Raw genomic sequence first — 23,778 nt, 5'->3', positions numbered from 1 at the left:
AAAATGCGACAATGAATATATGTATGTTCATGTATAACTGAAAAATTGTGCTCTACACTGGAAATTGACACAACGTTGTAAAATGACTATCACTCAATAAAAATGTTATAAAAACAAAAACAAAAACAAGAACTTCCATGTGGTTTCCGAGAAACTGCAGGATTACAATCAGAGAGCAGAACTGAAAATAAATAAGTTCCTTTCCTTCCAGGAGAAAACGGAACCGCCCGGTTCCCATGGGGTAACTTCACTCCTCCCTGGCTGACCTGCTCTCTGGGGTCACGTGTCTGCATTGTCAGCACTGTCCTGAGAGGCTCCGGCCCGGAGTTGCCCCAGTTACAGGTGCTGTGCTCGGAAGGTCCGGGGCTGGGCTTCTCCGGTTGGCCCCGAGCCCAGCTGGTGGGTACATTTTGTTCTCGGTCCACCCATCCTCCTACGGCCTCATCCAGGCTGCAGTGCTTGTGTGTCACCAGCACAGGGGACTCAGAAGGCTCTTGCTTACCTGCACTGCAGATGGGGCCACCCTGGAGTCGAGGTGTGCCTGTGTGCCCAGACTCCCAGACCCAGGCAGGACGCCACGGCCCTGCCACTTCCGCCCATCAGCATGACAGCCATCATTCTATTCTCTTCTTGCTGCTGTTGTTTGTTGAAGTGTAGGTGACCCACAACACCACGTCAGTTCCAGGCGCGCAGCGTCGTGATTCGGTTTCCATGCGCGGCAAATTGACCCCCTGGATCAGCGTAGTTACCGTCTGGCCATCATCCCAATTCTTGGTAGCACTCATCCCGGACTCTTGGAGAATTGCAACGGGATGCTGATATTCACAAGCCATCCCGCTGGACACGCTCGCGGCAGCCTCCCCAGTCGCCGCCCGAGGTCGGCCATGGCATCAAAAGGAACGTGAGTGCTCACACCTCCCGCACTTGACCCAGGGCTTTGGTTCAGGCTGCTGGAGCGTCTTGCTGGTTCTGGATTCTGAATACCACGTGTTTCATACTCATCACCCCAGAGCCTTTGACTCAGGGCACTATCCTAGGAATAGAGGAATGTTCCAGAATGCTGAACTGAGTCCTCAGTTAGGAGGCTACATAGCAGCTACGCAGTGGAGCTCAGGACAAAGAGAGACGCAGACTCTTCAGGCTGGGTTGCGGAGGGCCTGGGGAGGGTGGAGACCAGGGGAGGTCATCCCACGACGCTGAGGAGAGAGGAGGCTGTAGCCAACTGGGCAGGGGGCTAGACAGGACAGTGCCCTCAAAGATGCCTGGTCCTAACCTTTGAACCTGTGACTATGCCAGTTTCCACAGCGAGGGTGAGTTAAGGACGCAGATGGAATTAAGGTTGCTGACCAGCCGACCTGAGCACAGGGAGTGGGGCCTGGATGACCTGGAGGGCCCACTGTCCTCACAGGGTCCTTAACTGTTAGTGGGAGAGGGAGGCAGGGAGGGGGCTCCGGAAGACGGGAAAGGGGGAAATGGATCCTCTCCTAGAGCCATGGGAAGGAACGCAGCCCGGGAGACCCATGGCAGACCTCTGACCCCCAGAACCATAGGATCATAAGTCTGTGTGGTTTCGCCCACTACATTTAAGGCCGTTTGTCACAGCAGCGACAGGAAACTCACACAGGATACGTCGGGTTCAGGTACCCCGGGCTCTCAGGGTTAGGGGTTAAGCCAGACTGCAGTCTGGCTTGAAGCAGATTTCAGTTTTGAAGTTGGAATGTTGGACACATAAAGGAGAGCTGTCTCTGATGTCAGATTGGAGCCCAGAGTTACTACAGCAGGGAGATGTTCATTATCCGTGTGGAAAAAGATGATGTTGGGTCCCTACTTCACAGCACGCTGAACAGCAACTGCCCCTGAGTCTGGGTCCTGCCGAAGCCTCCAGGGATGTGTGCTGCAGTTTCTTTTGTCATGAAGTTAGGATGCCAGGCATCCACGTGAGCCAGTGAGAGCTTCTAAGGTGCATGAAGCTTTCAAAACCCCAGTGGTGAGAATGCCGTCGTCAGTGGGAAAGAAAGCCCAGCTAAGAACTGAAAGGGGCTTTAACAGAAGTGTGTGCCCGTGTTCACAGCAGCACTGTTTACAGTAGCCAAAAGGTGGCATCATCCAAGAGTCCATGCTGGATGGACGGACGGACGGATGGATGGATAAACACAATGTGGTCCATCCATCCAACGGAGGCTTATTCGGCCTTCGAAAGGAAGGAACTAGCCTGTGGATGAACTCTGAGGATGTTCTGGTGAGTGAAACAACCCAGTCCCAGGAGGACAAATGCTGGATGATTTTCTTTAAATGAGGCACCCAGGAGAGTCAGATTCTGAGAGACGGAGAGTAGGATGGAGTTTGCCAGGGGCTGGGGAGAGGCAGGAAGCGGGAGTGAGTATTTAGTGGGACGGAGTTTCCCTTTGGAAGATGAAGACAGTTCTGGAGGTGGATGGATGTATCAACAATGTGTGATGATACAATTAATCACACCAATGTGTGCACTTGGACACCGCTAAGCTGGTAAATTATATGTTGTGTGTATTTTAGCACCATCAAATAATTTTTAAAAAGTGAATTGGTAATAAAGTTAATTCACTGTTTCATAATTTTGTTTTAAAGGAAGGAAAGTCCAACACACACTGTAAAGTGGATGAACCTGGAGGATTTTACGCCAAGTGAAATAAACCTGTCACTAAAGGACAAATACTGTAGGATTCCACGTATGTGAGGTACCGAGAATATTTTAATTTGCAGAGGCAGAAAATAGAACAGGGTTTGCCAGGCGCTGAAGGTAGGTAACGGAGACAGTTTTAGTTTTGCAAGATGAAAAGAGTCTTGGAGATCATGGTGACGGTTGCACAACAGTGTGTATTAGTTGATGCTACTGAACTGTATGTGTACTTAAAAATGATTAAAATGGTAAATTTTGTGTTGCATATATTTCACTACAATTTAAAAAAAATGAAAGAAATCATAGCTATGGGTAACTTCTTTAGTGACAGATTGAAAAAAAAAAACCTGAGCAGAGTTCATCCTCGCTTTTGACAGCAGTGATGGGATGGGAGTGTGATGGCAGTGGGGAGTGGTCCACTGTGAGCACAGGCTTCACGTGGCCCTTCTAACTGCATGACCTTTTGCCCTGTTCTAGAATTGACCCAAGACATCAGGGAAACATTCTTGGGCTAAATAATGAACCTGCCACTACCATCTTTGCTCAGAGGGAAGCCCTGCTGTGTGAAACAGGAAACTCTAAAAAGCATTTCATTTCCATTTCAGTTTCGTTTACTCGGGTGCCCACCCAACTTTTCCATCACTCCCATTTGTTTTTTTTTTGTTGTTGTTCGGGAGAGACAATATTAAGGCCAGGGACTCAGAAGCTGAGAGGCTGTCTGTGGAGCCAGGCTGATCAAGACAGCGAGATGGATCGATTCAAAATGAGGTTTTTTCCAGGGAAGAAATCAGGGTGGGAAGGAGCAGAAGCATACAACGAGCTCCAAGAGATCTGCTCAACGGAGACCCAAGAGTGCTCGAGCAGATGGCCCAAAACCAAATCGAAGATGCAGTTTTTAAAGAAAGGTTCCCGCAGTGAGGAGGAGCACCACGCCCCTGCTGTGTGTCAGGAAGAACGTTCTAAAGGTATGAGCGTCACCTTTCTCATCTGGCAGGACGTCCTGGTCTCTTGGTTCTTCCGTTTGTTCACTCCTTTGCTCATGTGTTCATCCCTTCATTCAGTATTTATGGCATGCCACCCTCGTGGGTGTCACTCTGAGGGCTTGGAGGGGTGAGACTGAGGGATAAGACCCTTCCTCCCCAAGCCTGGAGGACCCCACCTGGTGAGAGGTGCTGGCTACCGCCTGTCCTGCGATGGGCTGTGATGGGGCTGGAGTGGTGAGCAGGACTGGCATCCACACAGGATGCAGCTGCCAGCAGTCCTCCCTTTTGTGAGACGCACCTCACCATGGCTGACATGTGAAGCTCAAGTCAAAGCTGATGAAACTCAGGCTCAGAATTTGCATCACTTGCCTGGGGACACACAGCAAGAGAGGAGTTCAAGGTTCAGATCCAGGCAACCAGAGCTGGATACTTGGCTGTGGGCCAGGCTCTGGGGCACAGGAGTGAGAGAAGAGTCACCTGGGGGTGAGGTTGGGGCTGTGTGTGTCTGGTTTGTGTCTGATCCATGTTTGTGTCCCCACAGCCCAGCATGGGTCTATGCCCAGGGAAACTCACTGGGCGCCCTTGAAGGGGAGAGTGGGGCTGCGGCCATTCTGTTAACTAAGGCTCTGGTCCATAGTGGGTTGGTGGGAGCGGCTGGGTTTTCTGGGAGGTGCTGGTGTGTTTGTAATGTAGGGAATGACTTCCTGAAGAGAAAACGGGGCAGGTTTTACATGCGGTCAGTGGGAAGTGGCAGATTGCCTTGGGAGCCCAGGGTCGTGGGGTCATGGGGTGTCACCAGCTGCTTTTATATCTCTGGCATCTGGATGGTGACTAGCATTGTCCCCTGAGAAGGGACAAGCCTTTATCAGTTGATTCCCAGGTGATGGGATCTTGAGGGAGGGTCTCTCCTCACTAGCTCCGTGCCTGGTGACGTTGGGGCGTCCTTGCCAGGACGGCCACTCTTTCAGGGCCATTTCCTTCCTTCCCCATGCCAAGTGTGGCTGGCCCGTGACCCAGGTCAGGTGGTCTGTCTGCAGCTTCATGGGCCTGCACAGGGCCTGGTGGGTGCCAGGCGGCCAGTCTGCTGTCCCCTAGCAGCTTGGGCATGTGCAGAGACAGCTAGGGACACCAAGTGTCTGTCTTTGCCTGCCTGACCCCATCCCTACTAATGTCTCCACCCAGAACCTGTGGCTATAGGCCGGGTCGTCTTGCTGAGGCTCCTGTGGGATCCAAAGCGGAATTCCCTTCCACTCTCTCCTGGCCTGGCCCAGCCCAGTCCTCCGAATTTACAGAATCCTCAGCTCACCCCTGCCCTGCCAGACACCCACAGGAGATACGATCGTCCCTAGCCCCTAAGTGCTCATCCCAGAACTCGGGGTGTCCTCACCCCTTTTCCCTTTTAGCATATTCAAAACCTCTTCATTTAATTTGTTCTCCACGCCTGGTTCCTGGCATCTCTGTGGTCCCTCAGGGACGCTGCTGCCTCCGATCCTGGATGCTGAGAAACGGGGCCTTTGAAATCCATCAGGTGCCAGAAGCATCCAGATGCTCACAGCCTCAGTCTTGGGCCACTGCCCCTCGCGGTGCTTCCCCTGTGCCGTCCCAAAGCCTCTCTGCCCCTGCCACCGACCCCAGCGCCCTGTGACTCTGCCCCCTGGTCCTGAGAGCCTGATCCCAACAGCCCCTCACGCTGGGGACAGCCCCTCTCTTGGGGTCTCCTTCCCACAGGTGCTGCAGTCCAGAGCCCCCCAGAGCCTGGACTGCCCTCGGGGGCTTCTCCTCTGGCAATGACTTGTAGGTCCCTAGAGGCTCCGGAGAACTCCCTCCCTTCCAGGGATGGGTGTTAACGGTCACAGTGCATGTGTGCGGGTACCACGCTGGGGGCTGAGCCTGCTGGGGGCGTGGCCCCAGTACTGCCCTCGAAGCTCTGGGCTGGTGCCCCCAGTCAGTCAGGGTGGCAGCAGCTGAAGGAGGTGGCGATTGAGGGTCAGACAGTCGGGGGCAGGCGCCTGGTGGAGGAAGACAGACAACCAGGGATGTCTCCAGTGGTGGTGGCTGTGCGGGGCGGGGCAGGGAGAGTCTCCAGGTGAGGAGCACTGCGAGCTTGGGAAGGCTGGGACGTGGCGCCGCGGGTGCGTCCTGGGTCAGGGGCTGGGCTGGTGGGGAGGCTTGGTCTCGGGTGCTGAGACTTGCCTGCTGAACAGGTTGGTCAGAAGGGGCCAGAAGGCTTTCTAAGAGCCCAGAGCTTGGGAAGTGGGGCACAGGGGAAGCCTGGGCGTGACCCAGCTGATGCCAGGGGGACTGAAGAGTCCTGGGGTTGCCATGACAAATGACCACACCTGGGAGGCTTAAAGCCACAGACATTTATTCTGTCAGTCTTGGGAGCCAGCAGTCGGAAATCAAGGTGTGGGCAGGGCCACGCTCCCTGGGAGGGATCGTGGGGAGGACCCGTCCTGCCTCCCCCGGCTTCTGAAAGGATCCTTCTCTTCCTCTTGCCTTGTGGAGGCTCCAGTCTCTGCCTCTGTCTTCACGTGGCCTCTTCTCTGTGTGTCTTAGTTTTCTTTTCTTATAAGGACACAGCCATACGGGATAAAGGGCCACTCTATTCCAATAGGACCTCATCTTTTTCAACTTCATTTTTTGTTAGTTTGCATGCTAACTTTCTAAAAACAGTTTTAAAAACATAGATTTATTTACCTTCTTTATTTTTTGAAGAGGGGAGGTCATTAGGTTTATTTATGTATTTACATATTTTTTAATGGCAGTACTGGATATTGAACCCAGGACCTCGTGCATGCCCCCGACCCCTGAGCTACGCCCTCCCCTCAGGACCTCGTCTTAACCAGTCACATCTGCAACAACCCTATTTCCAGACAAGGTCACATTCTGAGGCTCTGGGAAGGTTGTGAATTTTGGGGGACACTATTCAACCCATGATACAAACTTTCTTCTTTTTTTAATGTCTGAGAAATGGAACATTCAGAAAAGCATGGAGAATAACACCCATGCCCCAGGATTCACAACAGGTCTGCGTTTGTTATATTTGCTTTAAGGATGGGGACTGATGAAGTGCCGCTGGGGCATGGGGTGGGAGGCAGTGCAGCCAGCTCAGAACAGCAGGGTCAGGCCTCCGCACCCCTGAGAGTCCTTCTCCTTGTAATGCGCTGCCACCAGCTACCCAACTGGGAACCACAGCCCGGACCCTACAGAGAGCCACCCCCTGGTGCCTTGCTTGGGAGAAGTGCCCTCCCTGAACGGCCCGGGGTGGCCGGGACCCCAGGTGGTACCTGGGGCTCCTGAGGATGGTGTGCTCGGATGGGGAGGTCTGGGCGTGGCACAGGGCAGTGCACAGGGAGCCCACGTGTGGCCAAGGACACTGCTCACGAGCACGGCAGCAGCAGGACAGAGGGGAAAGGCGAGAATATAGAAGAGGGGACCATGAGGAGGCCACCACCCTGTCCAGGGGAGAGCCAAGGGCTCGAAAGGGCGTCAGCTGGGGCGGGGGACTCTCCCTTCCATCCACTGGTCCGTCACATGCAGGGCCTGGGCTGGACTGGCTGATGTGGCTGAGATCCCCCTTTCCCTCCGAACTTTTGAAGGGAAGCCCCAGGCACCCATCTCAGAGACTTTGCCTCCAGCTGCTGCTCAGGTCTGGGCTGCTTCCTTGTCTGTAGAAGGGCCAGAAACCGGGGAGCCCCAGGCTCTCTGGGAGGGGGAATGGAAGGCTGCAGACCACCACCTGCACCCCTACCCTGCCTGCGGGCCGAGCCTTCCAGGGTGGTTCTGTGGGAGAGCCGTCTCCCCCTCTGTCTCATTTACCTGTCAGCCATCTACTCCCAACCTGTCTGTCTACCATCCGCCTGCCACCCAGGTGTCTACCAACCACTGTCTGCCGATCATCTGTACTTGTCATCTGCACATCTGTCTTACATTTATCATCCATCTACCTACCCATCTCCGTGGCTGAGCCGAGCGTGGAAGGAGGCGGCGTGCGAGCTGCCCTCGACACCACGTAGAGCAGCTAGTTCTCTAACTGTGGTCCTGAGACCAGCGCTGTCAGCACCGTCTGGGGACCGTGCAGAAAAGCAGATTTCAACCTGGGCTTGGAGGGGCCCCCCAGGTGGTCCTGACATGCACTCGTGCTGAGAACTGTTGTGCTGGACTATTTTCTAGCAGCTCTGGGCCCCCACCCCCTTGTGCCTCTGTGTCCAGGCAGGATGCTGGGTTAACCACCCACAGCTGATGATGGCGAGAGCGGCCCCAGGAGCTTAGAGGCTCCCAGGCGTGAGGCTTTGCTCTGAAGGCAAAAGCGACAGGGCACCAGGCTTACTAGCCTCCTGCGCGCACAGTCAAAGCCCTTGACCGTCTGCTCCTGACTGGCCCGTAGACCCTGCTCCCAAAGGCTCTTCAAACTGGCCTCTGAATCCTCCGGTGGGCGAGTCCAGTGCCTGCGCGCTCATGCAAGGGGGAGTGACCCCGAGGAGCCCTGTGGCAGGCGCCCGCCCCGCCTCCCCAGTGCTCTTCCATCGAGGCCCCGGTAAGTCTTCACCCCCGGCTCCCTTCTTCCAGACATCTCACAGTTGGTCCAAGAGGGCCGGTTCCTGGAAGCCTGTGAGACCATATCACGGTCGGCAGTGGAAAAGCAGGACTGTGGCTCCCAGTACCAGGCCGTGGCCCAGGGCATGTGGCAGGTCGTCCAGGAGGCCCTGTCAGGCAGCGAGAGGAGCCGGCAGCTGCAGCCAAAGCTCCAGTCGGTGATGGCAGCTGTGAACTGGGCCGAGAACTTCGAGGGACCAAAGCCCAGCACCCTCCAGGGGGGTGGCCTGGCGGCCTGGGACAGTCAGCTGCAGAGCCTGCTGAGGAAGGACGCCGAGGCCCGGCTGCCCGGCCCTGTCTCCGGGGCCGAGCTGAGCGGGTACCTGGAGGAGCTGGGCAAGGCTGTGGAACATGTCCTGGGGCCCCAGCTGGAGGGCCGGCTGGGGGTCTGCTTCTTGGCCCTCTACAGAGTGTGCTTCCAGGAGGTCCTCTGCAGCCACCTCTCTGTGCTCCTGTCCTCCAGTGGTGAAGACCGGAAAAACTATTACAAGCTGTACACCTGGGGCAGGGCCACCTTGTTTGGGCAGTGAGTCCTCCTGGGGGGGCCTTGGGGTCCTGGGCAAGGCCACCGCCTTGTGGTGAGGGCCCTCAGGCACAGGGCTGCGGTCAAGGCGGAGGCCATCGGAAGGGCCACTTGGGCGGGGGTGGTCCTCGGGGGACAGCGTGTGCACACACGTGTGTGTACAGATGTGTTAGCGTGTCCGTGCATGTATGGGGAGCTTGTGTGTGACCCTTGAGCCCTTTGTTCCCCTTTGTCACCCCCAGCTGCCCTCCCCAGCCATGGCCTGTGTGCAGGGGAGGGGGTGGGGCCCGGCCTGGAGCCCACTGCCCTCAGCTCCGAGCTGCCCTCCTCCCCAAGGCCTGTGCCCCTCATGGCTGCTTCCAATCCAGCAGGGAGATGCGTCAGAAGGCACCTCCCGCCTCCAAGGAGCCCACAGCTGCCAGGAGACTCTTGGACCCAGTGATGTTTGTTACCTGGATGTTCCAGGTGCAGGAGAAGCTGCTGGAGCTGATCCAGGTAAATGGCCCCCCAAGCGGCCCTCTCCTTGTCCTGCACCTGGGGGTTTGAACCAGAGCCCGAGTCCACCCCTGGGACTGGGGGTGGGGCGCGGATTCTGGCCCTTGCCTGCTGTCCTGCGGGTCTGAGGCACGAGGCAGCGCGTGGGGGGTGCCCGATCCGGCACCGCTGCTGCCTTGACCCGAAAGTGCAGCCTGGCTCCCTGGGCCCTGGCGAGTGACAGAGCAGGGCTGGTGAGCCCTGCACGGAGTCGGTTGTCCCAGGGAGGGTGCATGCAGCTATTCCACTGCCAACGCAGCTAGCACGCGAGGGGGCGTCGCAGCTGTCTACCACGGCTGTTCTGTCAGATGTGATTTGCTATAGCCAGCGCCTCCGGGCCTGGGCCCGATGTGAGGACTAGTGGAAGGAATGTGTGAGGGTCCAGGGAGACTCCCCGCCCTTCTTAGCTAACAGATGTAGGAACTGAGCCTTACGAGAGTGAGATAAAGAGCTTGTACAGACTTAACTGGCATTTCCCAGTGACTGATGCAGATGCTTCAGACTTTCCCTCCGTGCTCACAAGAGATGATGGCCAGACTCAGGGCTCCGTCTCCCTGAAGCATCTGGGTCTGGGCCTCCTGTTCTTCGAGGCTCTCCTGAAGCTGTGAAGTTGCTGAATTTGAAAATTCAGGGCTTATCCTCCTCTGCTCTTCCTGGCTTGGACCAACTACCAAGAGCTGGGCTGAGCTGCCAGGTGTCCGACTAGTCCATTCAGACAAGCAGCCAGAAGCAAAGGAACGGTGCGGCCACCGTGGCGTGCGGCCGTGGTCCCCATCCCACCCCCAGGAGCCGCGCCAGGCGGGCTGGGGAACCCTCTCACTGCCCAGGCGCCAGCGGGCCCGGACCAAGTTTCCTGCTGGTGTATGGACCTGGGGGTGGGTGGTGGGCGGTGGGCAGAGTAGAAGGGTTCTGAGGGCTGAGTCGGAGGGAAGTGCCCTCATCCCAGTCCCCAGTAAGCAGGCCTCCAGGCGGAGACCCTCGGGCTCACCCTTCACTGTGAGGCAGGGCGCGGCCCCCGGGCCTGGGGTGGGGAGGGCACTTCCTCCGGGCCTGCCAGGAGGCGGGGGCCTTGGGCGTTCCTGTGGGCCGGCCTGAGGGGTCACATGGGCTTTTGGCCGGGTGCTGGGCTCCGGCACCCGGGGCTCCCCGGCCCAGCTGGGCCGCACAGGCCATGGTGACTGATACATGGCCATGGCCTGGGCAGTCCTAGCCGCCTGTGGCCTCTTGACCTCCAGTCGGTTGGTGACTGGGCACCTCCCTCAGGTCGTGGTTACTGCAGGGGCTCTGGTCCCCCAGGAGCTGTTCATTGCCCCTTGACTGAGTGGGGATTGCGGAAGCTGCCAGGAGTGAAGAGAGGGTGTCTAGACGGTGCTTCACATCCACCTACGATAGACAGAGGGATGGGAGCCATGAAAGAACGGGTTTACTGGGGAAACTGGGCCCCTGGGGGACTGATTTCCAGCTACTGGTTGGTGGGGGTCTCTGGGCTGGTCAAAGCCTTACCCCTTGCTCCTGTCTCAGTCAGGGTGCCCCAGCTTCAGCTGTGAGGGGCTGAACCTGCCCCAACCCCTGAGAAATGCACAGGAATAGAATTGTTTTGATTGTGTTCTGAGCAGAAAGAGTTGAAAGACAAACTAGAACGAGTCCTGATCTATGATCGGAGAAGTCAGGCCGAGTCTTCCTACAAAACGTTCCTCGAAATCTTCCAGGTAAATGCCAGCTGGCGCCTTTCAAACCCACCACAAGCGTCCTGCGCCCCTCCCTGGTGGAGGAGGGGCCTGGAAGGACTGGGGCGCTGGGAGGGGGGTGCAGCAAGGAGGGGGCTGTGTGGAGGAGGTGGGTGCCCTGGGCCACTGGAGCAGGGACAGTGCTGGGGACACGCAGTGTTGAGGGCTGAGGGCGTTGGGCAGAAGCAGGGAGTGGGAGCCTGGCCCTTGAATGGTGGGGCTTCAGTGCTGGGATGCAGGGCGTATCTTTTGGGGAGATGCCTCTGCCAGGAACCTCTCAGCTCATGAGGATGGACTGCTTGGGCCTAACCAGGACCTGTGAAGAGATGGGTGTCTAGGGACGGCTGGGACTTCAGCAAGGGGGTGGTGTGCCAAGTCTGGAGGAGACAGTTGTGCAGCCCATGGGGCTGGAGGGCGTTTGGTCCACGAGGAGCATGTGTGTGTGATGCTGGGGTGTCCCGTTCAGAGCATCCAGTGGGGTGTCGGCAGCTGGGGGTGGGGGCTGTGGGGAGAGTTGGCGACGCCTGTTGGTGGGGGGCTTGGTGCAGCTTCAGGGCCAGGCGGAGAAGCCCAGCGTGGGTGTGGCTGGCCGCGGGCCGCAGTGAGGCGGGACAGGGGTCGGTGAGGTCCTGGGGGCTTGCTGACAAGTGTTTGCCCCTTGCCGCCTGCAGTGGGCAGGCGGGGAGGGGGGCAGCTGTGACAGGCACGCGGTTGGGAAGGGCCACATCTTCCCAGCGTCCCCTGGCTGTGTGATTGCCCCCTGCCCCTGAGAGACCACTTGCTCTGACCAACAGCTGTTGAACGAAACCATAGTTGTGGGCCGGGACATCGGACCACCCATCAGCAGCCGGGTTCGAATCATGGTTGTGGGAACATTTTTGGAGTTTCTGAACCGGTGAGTGAGAAGGCAGCCCGCCCAGACGGGAGACGTGGACGCTGGGTCCATCTAACCCAGGTCAGAGAGCTAACCAAGCCACCGGCTGTCAGCCACCAGGCCAGGGCCAGTTGCCAACACAGCGGAAGGGGCTGGGGGTGCTTTGGGTCCCCCTAGTCCTGCTGTGGCTCTGGAGCAGCTGTGTGTCAGGTGGAGACGTTAAGCATGGAGGCACCAGCTCCGGAGGCTGTGCGGCTGGTTTCGTGGGGGAAGGGAAGTTTAAATTGTATCTAATTTTAACTGATTGACATTTGAACACCTCGTGGGGCTCATGGCTCCCATGCTGGATGGCAGGCTGGGCTTAGGCGGAAGCCAGGGAGGGGAGTTGTGGAAGATCAGGGTCAGATCCTGTCCGTATTTAAAGTGTGTGCATCATAGGTTTTTTTTTTTTTTTAAATATTGCAATAAAATATTATTTCTCTCAGTTTCTGAACTTTCGGGTTCTCCCTTAGATCTTGCAGCCGAGGTGTCTCCCACCCCCACCTCTGGTTTTCCCAGCAGGACCTGCTGTCCAGTCCGAGCCCCACACCCAGCTCTGCCCTGGTCGCTGGATTTGGGAGGGGCTCTGCCTCTTTCCTAAGGGGCTCAGGCGAGGGGGTGTGTCGTAGAGTCCTGGGGCATGTGGACTTCCTAAGAAGAAGTTTGGGGCAAATCATGGTGTGTGGTCACATCACGAGGCCCCCTTTTCTGGGGTCTGCCGAGTGGCTCTGTTCACCTGGGTCGAGGGTCTCCAAAGGGCTGACACCAGGCAGGTTACTCAAGAAAGGCCAAAGACGTGGATTTTTAAGTGAAATCAGCCAGGCTGGCTTGTTGCTTTCTTTCTTTATCTTTTTTTTTTTTTGAAACTTTAAAATTTTAATTTTACAGCCAGGTTGTAAATGTTTAAGAAAATACTGCTGGGTGGCCAGTCTGAGACCCTGACCTGTGTTCTCGGGTACAAGGACCCCCTTCCTTTGCTGTCTTTGGGGAGCAGGGAGGCCTGCGCCCTCCCCAGCCCTCTCCGCACTCTCTGCTCCAGGGCAGCTGCACGGGCCCAGGCAGGAGGTGGGCGGCTGGCCCCCCTCCTCGTGGGCATCCCGGACTCTCCTCAGGGGCCTCTTTCCTTGCTTCTTCCTCCACTTGGTGGGGTGGATGCAGCATTAGCGGTGACACCAGACCACAGGAGAAAGCCGCTCCCACTGTGTTCTAGAAGCATTTAGCACAAAGGGTCATGGAGAGCACTGCGTGAAAAAATCCTTTGAAAGCATCTGGCTTAGGCGCCTGGGACAGAGCCAGGCCAAGTTGTCAACATCTTGACTATTGTCACCCACATTTGTGATTCTACGAAAGAGGTGGCAGTTAAGCTGAGAAAGGAGAAAGGCTCGGCTGGGTGGGGCGGGCCCAGGGGAGGGGCCTGCACCTCCGCCTTCACTTGCAGATACCAGGAGGAGGGTGCTCCGAGCTTCATCCAGCTGCATGCCAGTGCCGGGACCTTCCCCCAGCTGCACGTGCTGGAAAACTGCTGCATTCTCAGGTGTGTCCCGGCCGTGTCCCAGATGAGGGCAGGGGGCTGGCAGAGCTGGGTGGCCAGACCTCGGACCCGGGGGGCTGAGCTATGTGCACTGCAGACTTGATGCCATCTGTGAAAAAACGGGGAAGAACATCGCCCTCGTGTATATCCAGTTGCACAATTTCGTACCGGAAATGCCAGATGCCAAAAACACTGGCTGCCTCTGGAGAGAGTTTTTCACTGTACCTTTTGCATTTGAAGCCACGTGGATGTAACACTTATTCCATAAAGAAATACATTCAGAAGAAAGAGTAGGGATGAGATAGACGATAAGAGCCGCAGGAATGGTTTGTCCACGGCTGCCTGGGGTGGGGAGCCGACGGTGGGTGTGCAGCTTGGGGGCTGTGGCTGGGCTCCCGGCCAGGCCCCATGGGCCCCTTTGGTTGCCCCCAACAGGAAAACATGGGAGGCTCTGGTCCAGGAAGGCCCGGTGCAAGGCATCATCAACAGCATTGAGGTCTGGAGCCAGGATGACCTGCTGTCCAGGGTCAGAGCCCTGTTCCAGGTGATGCACCCCTGACCACCGCACCCTGGGGTGGGGTCTTGCTGCTCCCAGGGAATGAGGCCTGGCTCCATTCTCACCCAGGGCACCTCCCTGGGCAGGGCCCACATTTGCATCTCTCTGTTGCCTCGGCCAGACCTGCCCTGTCCTCTCTCTACCTGCGGAGTCACCATCCTGCCAGGCAGGCCAGCTGAAGGCTGACACCCACTCCCCCAGGCCTGACCCCTGCCCCCTCCCTCCAATCCCACTCTGACCCAAGTGCATCCCCAGGCAGGCGCAGCCCCTCCACTGTGTTCCCAGGGCCTCTGTGCCTCCCCACAAGCCGTGGCTGCCTCCAGGCTCGGGCCTTGCCCTGGGAGTTGCCCGAGGCCTGACCCTGGAACTGAAGCTTTGAGAGGACAGGGTGGCCTCCCAGACGTGGTTTGGGGCCTCCTGGGTTCCGTTCAACTTCAGGCTGAGGGCAGGGCCCACGCCATCCTCTCCCCAGGGACCTACTGGGCAGGAGGATGGGGAGGTGGGAGGTGCTAGTGAGGGTGGGCCTCCATCCCCGACATCCCACAGCTCTAACCAGTGACCCACTTTCCACTGTGGGAGCTGGCTTCTGGGTAGCTGCCACTGGGTTTTCCACAGAGGTCTGAGCACCTGGCTCAGTGTGGCATGGAAAGATCCAGAACGGTCGTGTCCTCCCAGGACGGCAAAGGCAGAAGAACTTGCCCTTCTCTCGCCCTGAGCTGTGCAGACATTGCTGATCAATCCCAACATTCTGCTCTGCTCATGTCCTCTCTGTGCAGAGCTCCAGGCAGCCACAGCTAATTGATTTGGCTCGACAACATGTTTTGCAGATGATGCTCCCAAGGCTGCATCATTCAGACAGGGCGTTGGAGGGTTGTGTCTGGGATGGGATGCTTGGGCTCCCTGACTAAACATTTGGTTTTGCCTCCCCTGCTCATCCCCTGGGGTGTCTACTGAGACCTGAGCTGGCTGGGGCTGCACTCAGGTGGGGCTAGCTGTGTCCCCCACCCCCATGTCTCTGGAACTCAGACTGGGGGCAGCGAGCATCACTGGGGTCTTGGGCCATGCTCTGGTGCTGTGGGGACCCAGTGGAGAGAGGAGGGGCTCTAGGAGGACTGGTGGGCTCCGGGGGAGGAGCTTGAACCAACGTCTGTGGATTGAGCCTGGGACGCTCCCAGGAGTCAGTAGGAGAAGGGGGACAGAGCTCTGGGGCAGACCGGGGAGGGGGTTGGGAGGGTGGTGAGCCTCTGGGTCCTGTGATGTGGGTTCAGGGGAAGTGGGGACTGCAGGGCTGGAGGGGAGGAAGGATGAGGGCTTGAGAGAGCACAGCTGCCTGGGTGCCTCAGGCCCCAGTCACATCTGACCCTCCTGTCCTCAGAGTCTGCTGGAGCATCACTTTTCGACGAGGAATGATGATCTGGTCCAAGCTCTGCAGTCCCTGCAGCAGGCCCTGAAGGGCTGCTCCAACATGCACAGCACTCCCACATACAAGGTAGGGAGGAGCCGAGAGTGGGCTTCCCTGGGGGTTGGCCCCGCATGGCTGCTGGGACCCTGACCCCCCCAATGCAGGCTGGAGTCTCAAAGGGCTGTGGGGACCCTGTTGCCAATGGGGAGGCCCAGGGCCAGAGACAGGCAGAGCAGAATGGCCCTCGTTGTCCCTCTGGCTCTGGGTCTCCTGAGGGAGGCAGACTCAGGGAGCTGATGTGACAAGCCGATGGTCACCCTGAGAAGGTGAGGCTGGCTGCCTCTGTGCCCCAGTGATTAGGGTTAGACCTTTAGAGTAGGGGGCAGGCCCCACAGACCCATGTAGACAGTGTTTACGGAACATCCTGCGCCCTCCCTTCCTGTCCCATCCTGGAGGGAGAGCCACTAAGGCCACCTGGGCCATGTCCTGGGAACATCTTCAATCAAGCCTTTGTGTCTTCTTGTCTTTTGGGGGGACAGGTCCTTGTGAAAAGTCTGTACATGGTGGTTTTGGGGGAGTATGTCCATGCCCTGGTCACCTATCTCAAGACGCTGGAGCCTGGGGTGTGGGCGGACCGCGAGGGTCAGGTGAAGAAGGAAGTCTTGGAGCTGGACACAATTTTCGGGGAGCGGGAGGTGAGCCGGAGACCCTTGGGTGGGTCCGAGTGTGGGGCCTCCTCTCCCCCTTCCCGGTCCTCACGTCCTGCCCTGCCCCCTGCCAGCCTGGGGCTGGCTGTCTGCTCCGCCTCTGCCTGCACCGGGGCCACCGGCTTTCACGACAAGGCTGGGAGCTGTGGGACGGGGACGGGGCAGAGCCCCGGTCAGGACAGGCTGCGGGAGCTTGGGCGGCGACACAGATAGGTAGGACCCCACTCTGCCAGGCAGTGCAGGTCCTGGGGCCTGTGAGCGACCCCGGGGCGTGGGCTTGTGCTGGGTGTGGCGGACCCAGGCTTCCCTGGAGGAGGCCAGGGGCACACACCCCAGCTCACTCACCAGCCATTCCCAGCAGGACGTGGGTGACAGAATGCCCTGCTGGGAGACCATCAAGGACATCTTCCAGCTCAGACAGAACAGGGGCAGAGAGTCTCTGCATGAATGGCTGGCCTCCTTCAGAGACAAGTTCCCGGGTTATGTGAGGTGAGAAGGAGAAGGGGGTGGGGCAAGCTTACAGAGCTTGGGGCAGGGCTGGGTGAAAGGCAGGGGTCCTCAGGTCTGGAGGGTCAGTTGGGACCATCCCCTGCCTGGGGGTCATGAGAGGGGCTGGTCTCACCGGCCCCTGCTGCCGAGCTCGACTGAGCAGGGCCCTGGAAGCGCTCCTGTCTGGACGCCTTCCTAGTTTCCAGGGCTCCCTGGTAGGCTTCCCAGGGGTCTTGGGGAGGGAAATGTAGCGGGGGGCTTGGGGAAGCGCCTAGTGTCCCAGCTGCCCTGGAAGATGTTGCTCTAGACGTCACTCTGGTCTTCACCGTGTGTGCCCCCGGGCGCGCAGACCAGGAGCTGCTGGGTGCGCAGACTCCGGGCCCGCGGCTGCACTGGCCCAGTGTTCACAGGTGCACAGAAGCCCTCTTTTTGCTCCCAACAGAGAGGACCAGCCACGTAGTTCCAGCGACTCGGACAAGAGAAGCTGTTGCTGTCTCCAGCTTTGGACAAGGTGACCAGATGCGAGGCTTCAGGGCACTCCTCCAGGGAAGGCAATGGGGCAGGATCCAGCCCTGGGCGGGGTGGCCGGGGAGGGGCTTCTGGGGTGCAGAGGGAGCCAGGTGGTGGGGCACAGCTGGCGCGTGGGTCCAGTAGCCGTAAGTGGACACTGGGGGCAGCTCCTTGTGCCCTAAGCCAGCACTTCTCAGATGTTTTGGTCGCATGACCCTCTTCACTGTTAATTGTTGAACTTAAACTATAGAACATTAGCTCATGTGGGTATAGCTGTTGATAGTTATTAACATACTAGAAATTAAAACCAAGAGATATTTATTCATTCATTTATAATATTTATTCATTAAAAATAGTAGAAATTCATTAAAATACAAAATTAGTATTCTTGAAATAAATTATAAACAAAGTAAATAATAAGATTTATGAATAAATAGATTTGGAAACAAATTAGTATATATATAAAAAGAATATTCATTTAGAAATATTAGTTTATTTTTAAATAATGATAATAACCCCATAACTTAGTAACATTGATAATTTTTTTAGCGGGGGGAGGTAATTAGGTATTTATTTATTTTTAGAGGAGGTGCTGGGGATTGAACCCAAGACCTTGTGCATGCTAGGCAGGCACTCTACTACTGAGCTATTCCCCTCCACCAACAAAGATTTTTAGATGAAAAAAGTAAGTAATTTTCTGAAACAATAACAACAAACTTAATGATATGGGGGTAACTGTTCTACATTTTTTGCAAATATCTTGAGCTTGCTGAGAGACAGGTAGACTCTCATATCTGCTTCTGAGTCCAATCAGTTGTGATATGTTGTTTCAGCTGAAGTGTGTGAGGAATGTTCAGGCTCTCATGCCCCTGGCCACTTCCCTCTTTGGGAAGAAGAGGGGTCTTTTAATGCCTGTTTTAGGTAATTTGGCTATTCTTCTTTGATAAGACACCAAAACTGGACAGGAACTAGTTTGTTAAAAATGATTGACAGCATGGATCCTGAAACCATCTTGATGAATTTTATGAAATTTGCCTGCTCTGTTAAAGTCAAGTCTATTGGTCTGTCTCACACTTTGAATGGCTCTTTAACCCACATGTGCTTTTCTGACATTAGATGTTTATCACATGGCAAATACTGGCTCACGGAGCAGATCTTCTAGATGTTGACCCATTTTATTATACGTCATCCCTAAAGAATCTTCGTTAACATTGTCAATCTCACCGGGAAAGTATTTTGCTATTGGGAGTCTTAGACTCACAGTGAGAGACACAAGTTTTCCCAAATCCTCATTTTTGCTGGAGTGCTCAAATTAAAAAATAGTTTTTTCTTTCTTTAGAAAAAAATTTTTTAAATTGGAGTTACTGGGAATTAAACCCAGGACCTCGTGTGTGTTAGGCATGCACTCTACCACTGAGCTATGCCCCCACCCAGCTGAGTGTTCAAATTTCTATCACTGGCAACAAAAACTTTCAGTTTACCTATAAGTAGCCACCTTGCATCATTCATTTTCAAAAATATGCCAATCAACAGCTCAGACCTGAGCAGGCAGAGTCTCTGAAGTAAAGGCAGCATTCTGTAAAACAAGTGGCTAGTTCAGCTGGTAACTCACACAGGCAAATGCACAGATGCTTTTCCTCAGCCCCTGTCCCACACTTCGCAATAGAAGGGCTAGAGGTGGCCTTGGCATTTCATCCTATGAATGGAAAAGATGTATACTCAGGGTTGAGAGTTAATAAAAATAACCATTTTTACTGCTTATCAGCATATTTTAAAGTGAAACTAGGTCTTTTTCCTTCTGCATAGTGGTGCTGGATCCAGTGACTACTGGTAGAGCTTGGTGAAGCAGCTGCCTTGCCCTGGGCTGAGGTTCCAGCAGCTCTACCCAACAGGGCTTCTGCACTATTGGTGTAAATGTCAGCCCAGTGAAAAGGGTGAATAATGCTTTAGTATTATGAAAGGAGTTTTGACCTCATGGGTCCCCAGAATGATCTCAGGACCCTAGGATTCCATGGACCACACTTTGAGAACCACTGGCCTAGCTGATCTGGGTTCTTCTTCCCCTCTGCCTGCTTTAGATTGACTTACATGAAATTGCTGATATCGATCACATTTTTTCCCAATAAAAATGACAAATTCATTTATATAGTTCAAATAGATTATCTCCACGTTTTTGCGTGTTCTGTTCCACCTACCTGGAATGCCCTTTCCCCCTGCCGAAATTCTTTTTCTTCTTGGTCTGGCTCCTAGACAGCCCCTAATCTGAGACACACATCAGTGTTTTCTTTGGCCAAGAGCTGTCTTGTCTGTTCCTTGTCAAATGTCTTGATGGTGGAGGACCAGCTGTGCTTATCTTTGTCTACCCAGTGCCTGGTGCCGTGCTTGCTGCCCCAAATGGAGGTGGAGCTGAGCCCCTCTCAGGGCTGTGGAGGTTGTGTGGCCCTGACCAGCTAAGGCAGAGGATTGGAATGTTCCTGGCCACTTCACAAATGGCAGCCTGATATGGAGAAGGAAGCCAGTCTTTCTCAAGTCTGGACTCTTCTACCAGAAGGAATCTTGATACCAGACACCAGGAATACTCTGTGGTCCACCCAAAAGAACAGGAGGACAATGAGGATGGCCAGGGACAGATCAAGACACTCCTGGATGTGTCCCACCATCCTGGCTGTGTCGTTCCTTTCTTGTGTATGTAACAGCTTTATTGAGATATATTTCTTTTTTTTTTTAAACATTTGTTTATTGACTTATAGTCATTTTACAATGTTGTGTCAAATTCCAGTGTAGAGCACAGTTTTTCATTTATACATGAACATGCATATATTCATTGTCACACTTTTTTTTCGCTGTGAGCTACCACAAGATCTTGTATGTATTTCCCTGTGCTATACAGTAGAATCTTGTTTATCTGTTCTACATTTTGAAATCCCAGTCTGTCCCTTCCCACACCCTGCCCCCTTGGCAACCACAAGTTTGTATTTTATGTCTGTGAGTCTGTTTCTGATTTGTATTTATGTTCTTTTTTTTTTTTTTTTTTTACATTCCTCATATAAGTGATCTCATGTGGTATTTTTCTTTCTGGCTTGCTTCACTTAGAATAACATTCTCCAGGAACATCCATGTTGCTGCAAATGGCATTATGTTGTCAGTTTTTACAGCTGAGTAGTATTCCATTGTATAAATATACCACATCTTCTTTATCCAGCCATCTGTTGACAGAGATGCATTTCATATACCTTGCAATCCACCAACTTAAGTTTAATGTACCATTCAGTGGTTTCTAGTATATTCACAGAGTTGTGCAATCATCAACACAGACAACATTAGAACACTTTCATAACCCTTGAAAGAGACCCTGTACCTTCAGCTATTGCCCCAAACTGCTTTTCCCCATGTTACCCCAGCCCTAGACAATCACTACCCTACTTTAATATCTATGTAGACATGCATGTTCTAGACATGTCACACAAGATCAATTATATAAGTGAATGAATTATATACCTTTTGTGATCAGCTTTTTTCACTCAGCATCTTGTTTCAAGGTTCATCAATGTTGCGACTTGCATTGATATGCCATCCTTTTTATAGCTGAATAATATTCTATTTTATGGATAGTGCGCATTTTGTTTATTCAAACATCTGTTGATGGGCATTTGAGTTGTTTCCACTTTGGGGCTGTGATGAATAATGCTGCTTTTAACATTTGTGTACACATTTTTGTGCAGACTTTAGGAGTGGAATTCTACTTAGGAGTGGAATTCCTGGGTCAAATGGTAACTCCATTTAACTTTTTCAGAAACTGTAGTCTATTTTGCCAAAATGGCTGTACCATTTTACATTCCCACCAGTGATGTATGAGCTCCTCCAAGGATCTAAGTAACATACTCTAAAACTGAAGGATTATGCCCCCAGGCGGCTGTCACTGTGAAAATAGAGAATACCAGATGGGGAGGCACCACAAAGTCAAGATCAGAGAGCAGCTTCTTTTAACCAGAGGGGAGGGTGGGGAGCTGGAGGTGGGGCTGCTGGGAGGAGTCCCTCACCACATACCCAGGGGCCCCACCATCAGCAGAAAATAAAAATGGTCCTTACTTAAACCCACACTGAGGTCTCGGTTCCAAAATCCTTACGTGGAGAACCGGGGCGCTCAGCAGTTTCCACGGGTTTTATAGCCATGCTTTTGCCTAGGTTTTCCAGTTCTTAATAACGGCCAAATGCAAGCGTAAACCTTCTAAAACCGAGTTCCTTAAGCAGTTTCCATACTTGTCCTCTTTAAATGCTCAAGTTCAGCATTACCCACCCGGGAGGGCTCTTTGAGGAGGGGTTTGACGGAGAACACACGGCACCTCCTCCTGGTGACTGATAGTATTTGCATAGTCCTTCTCTCCTGGTGGTGCTTGCATTAGTTGACGTCTTGCTTCTGAGTCTTCTCTGAGGTTCAGAAGACACCAAAGGCAGCCAGGCAGGCTCTTGTGCTGTCGAGACGGGCTCATCTTCCGGATGTGATGCGTCCTTACGCCCAGCGCTCTGGGAATCACAGCTACGCTGAAGTAGATGGCAGCCTGGCACTTCAGTCTCCCTCACAGCCTGGAATTGCAATATTCTGGATATCGCTGTTGTTTCACATTTTTATGTATATAGTGTGACATACTTAGTATGTCTGTATTTCTGCATGTTAAACTGACTGCAAATTAAATGGTTTTTCATTTTCTGTTCCTGCATTTTGTGTTTTTGAACAGTATTTTAAAGCTGTACTCCAGAGTGCCTTGCAGTCTCATGATGTGGCGTTATTCTTTGCTGTTGCTAATTTTCTCACCACAGAGCAAAAATCAGCTTCTTCCACTAACAATGTTGTTTGTCATGTAGTTTTTTGCTTCTGAATACCTGAATATTTTGACAAACACGCAGGGGTTGAAATAAAACGAAGTAATTAAGAAAAGACACTCTTTTGGTTTTGTGAAGGAAAAGCCAGGCTGGTCTAACAAGATAACTCACAAGTCTAGGAATGTGAAGGAGAGGCTGGGCTGGGCTAACAAGATAACTCACAAACCTAAGTATTAGAATACTGATCTGAGTTCTGCTGGACTAACTTGTAAATCTAGGTTAATTAGTGTTGGTTTGCTGTTCATATTTTTTGCTAGCCAGCTGGATTTTCAAAGATACATATCTGGCTTTGGAATGTTGGTTTGCTGCCTCCCCACCTCCACTTTTGTGATGATAATGATGCTAAAGCTGTTCCATGCCTTTTGGCCGAATACCCCAAGCTTGTACTTTACCCTATAAAACCTCATGCGCACGTCTCGGAGGTGCTCAGAGCTTCGGAGAGAAGCCCCCTCTGAGCCCGCTGGCGTAATACATCCGAGTACTCCAACCCTCCGAGTGGTGCTTGTTTCTTGACTGGCCTGTCATTTCCGTAACATTTCGCTTTTAAAAACGCAGACGATATTTTAAAAACACTGGGAAGGTTTGTCATGTTTGGTTTTGGTTCGTGTGTGTGTGAGAGTTGTAGGCGTCGCACCTGCAACTCACCAGCTCCCAGCACTGTTCACCTTCAACTTTAGGCGTTGCCTTAGGCATTAGAACATTCTTCGAAACTAAATAAGAAAACTCAAAAGTAATTTTCATCTGTATAAGCTGCCTGAGCCTGTCAAGAGGAGATGCCAGTGCACGCAGGGATACAGTGGAGTGTCACTGACACTTACACTGAGTGTGATGCTATAACAGGGCGATGGTCCTCAGAACTGACAGAGAAACAAACATCAGTCTTTCCTTGTGGGGATACCCCCCCCAGGACTTCAGTTCTCAGCACTGCGGGGACTGGCTCTGTGTCTTTTAGGCTCTAGGCTGTTTTTCTCTTCCTCCATTGGGATTTGGGTCTTTACTTCCAATGACATGGGGAAAAAAAGTGAAAGGCTATTTGTCTCCCCAGATGGTGGTAGGGCCCTGACCAGTTAGTCTTCAGGCCCTCCTGCCTGGCTCCTAACACCCCAGGGAAGATCGCTGCCCTCTTCTGGGAAAGGAACCCTCATTCCTTCCAAGAGGCTCAGACTTCAACCAGCATGCACTTTCAGTGGGTCAGTGCTCAGCAGCAAGTCATCCTCACTGAAGCCCAGCTGCCTTGTGGGGTCAGAGGTGCAGACTTCAAGCTGTTCTCTGAGCAGGCACTGGGATATGTGAGGACAAAGTGTCCTGATGCCCAGTCTGGAGACCCTCACTCCCCGCTGCCCACAGCCCGGGACGCCCATCCCTCTGCAGAGCAGGAAAAGAACACCCAGGAGGGAAGCGGGGGATCCCATGGGCAGAGACGGGAAACGCCCCTGCACGGGGTGGGGGTGGGGCAGCACCCCACACTGTCCCCCCAGGGGCACCTCCAGGCCCCACCTCTTCCTATTTCATTGTCCTCAGTCATTCTGTCCCCAGTCAATTGTCTCCTTCATTGCCTCCATCCAGCCTACATGAGGCAAATTAAGCAGAGGGAAGCAAGCTCATCTGTCACGCTGATGCCTTCAGCACTGCCATTGCGTGTTTATCCAGGGCGTGCGTGCTGACGTTTGGCCTGCAGTCGCCCTTTCACCCACCCGTCTGCCTCCTTCCGCCTGCAAGACCAGAGTTAGGGCAACAGGGTGGAACAGTGATTTTCCACCAAGATTGCCA

At 54.1% G+C, this 23,778-nt stretch overlaps 1 protein-coding gene across 7 annotated transcripts; it reads left to right on the top strand.

The window, feature by feature from the left end:
• The first annotated feature begins 265 nt into the window (after nt 1-265).
• On the top strand, nt 266-19,938 carry LOC106728552. 7 transcript variants are annotated; one of them, XR_001364803.2, is made up of 15 exons: nt 268-2,239; nt 2,605-2,705; nt 3,436-3,621; nt 8,209-8,761; nt 9,127-9,253; nt 10,909-11,001; nt 11,814-11,914; nt 13,371-13,466; nt 13,899-14,007; nt 15,395-15,508; nt 15,961-16,116; nt 16,487-16,617; nt 17,060-17,128; nt 18,934-19,061; nt 19,495-19,938. XR_001364803.2 is itself a non-coding variant. In XM_032482739.1 (15 exons), exons 2-15 carry the CDS (start codon nt 2,232-2,234, stop codon nt 19,535-19,537), a joined length of 1,887 nt encoding a protein of 628 aa, XP_032338630.1. In that variant the 5' UTR covers nt 279-901; nt 1,836-2,231; the 3' UTR covers nt 19,538-19,938. The 7 variants fall into 7 exon arrangements, 5 of the variants coding, with proteins under 5 accessions (XP_014406962.2, XP_014406963.2, XP_032338630.1 ...); XR_004320961.1 differs by lacking the exon at nt 18,934-19,061 and adding an exon at nt 17,712-17,812; XM_032482739.1 differs by lacking the exon at nt 18,934-19,061 and having other exon boundaries at nt 279-901; nt 1,836-2,239.
• The last annotated feature ends 3,840 nt before the right edge of the window (nt 19,939-23,778 follow it).

This window comes from Camelus ferus, chromosome 6 (assembly GCF_009834535.1).
Source record: "Camelus ferus isolate YT-003-E chromosome 6, BCGSAC_Cfer_1.0, whole genome shotgun sequence".
Classification (NCBI taxonomy): domain Eukaryota; kingdom Metazoa; phylum Chordata; class Mammalia; order Artiodactyla; family Camelidae; genus Camelus; species Camelus ferus.
The sequence above is the reverse complement of the archived record's forward strand: the minus strand, read 5'-3'. Positions and strand labels throughout refer to the sequence as shown.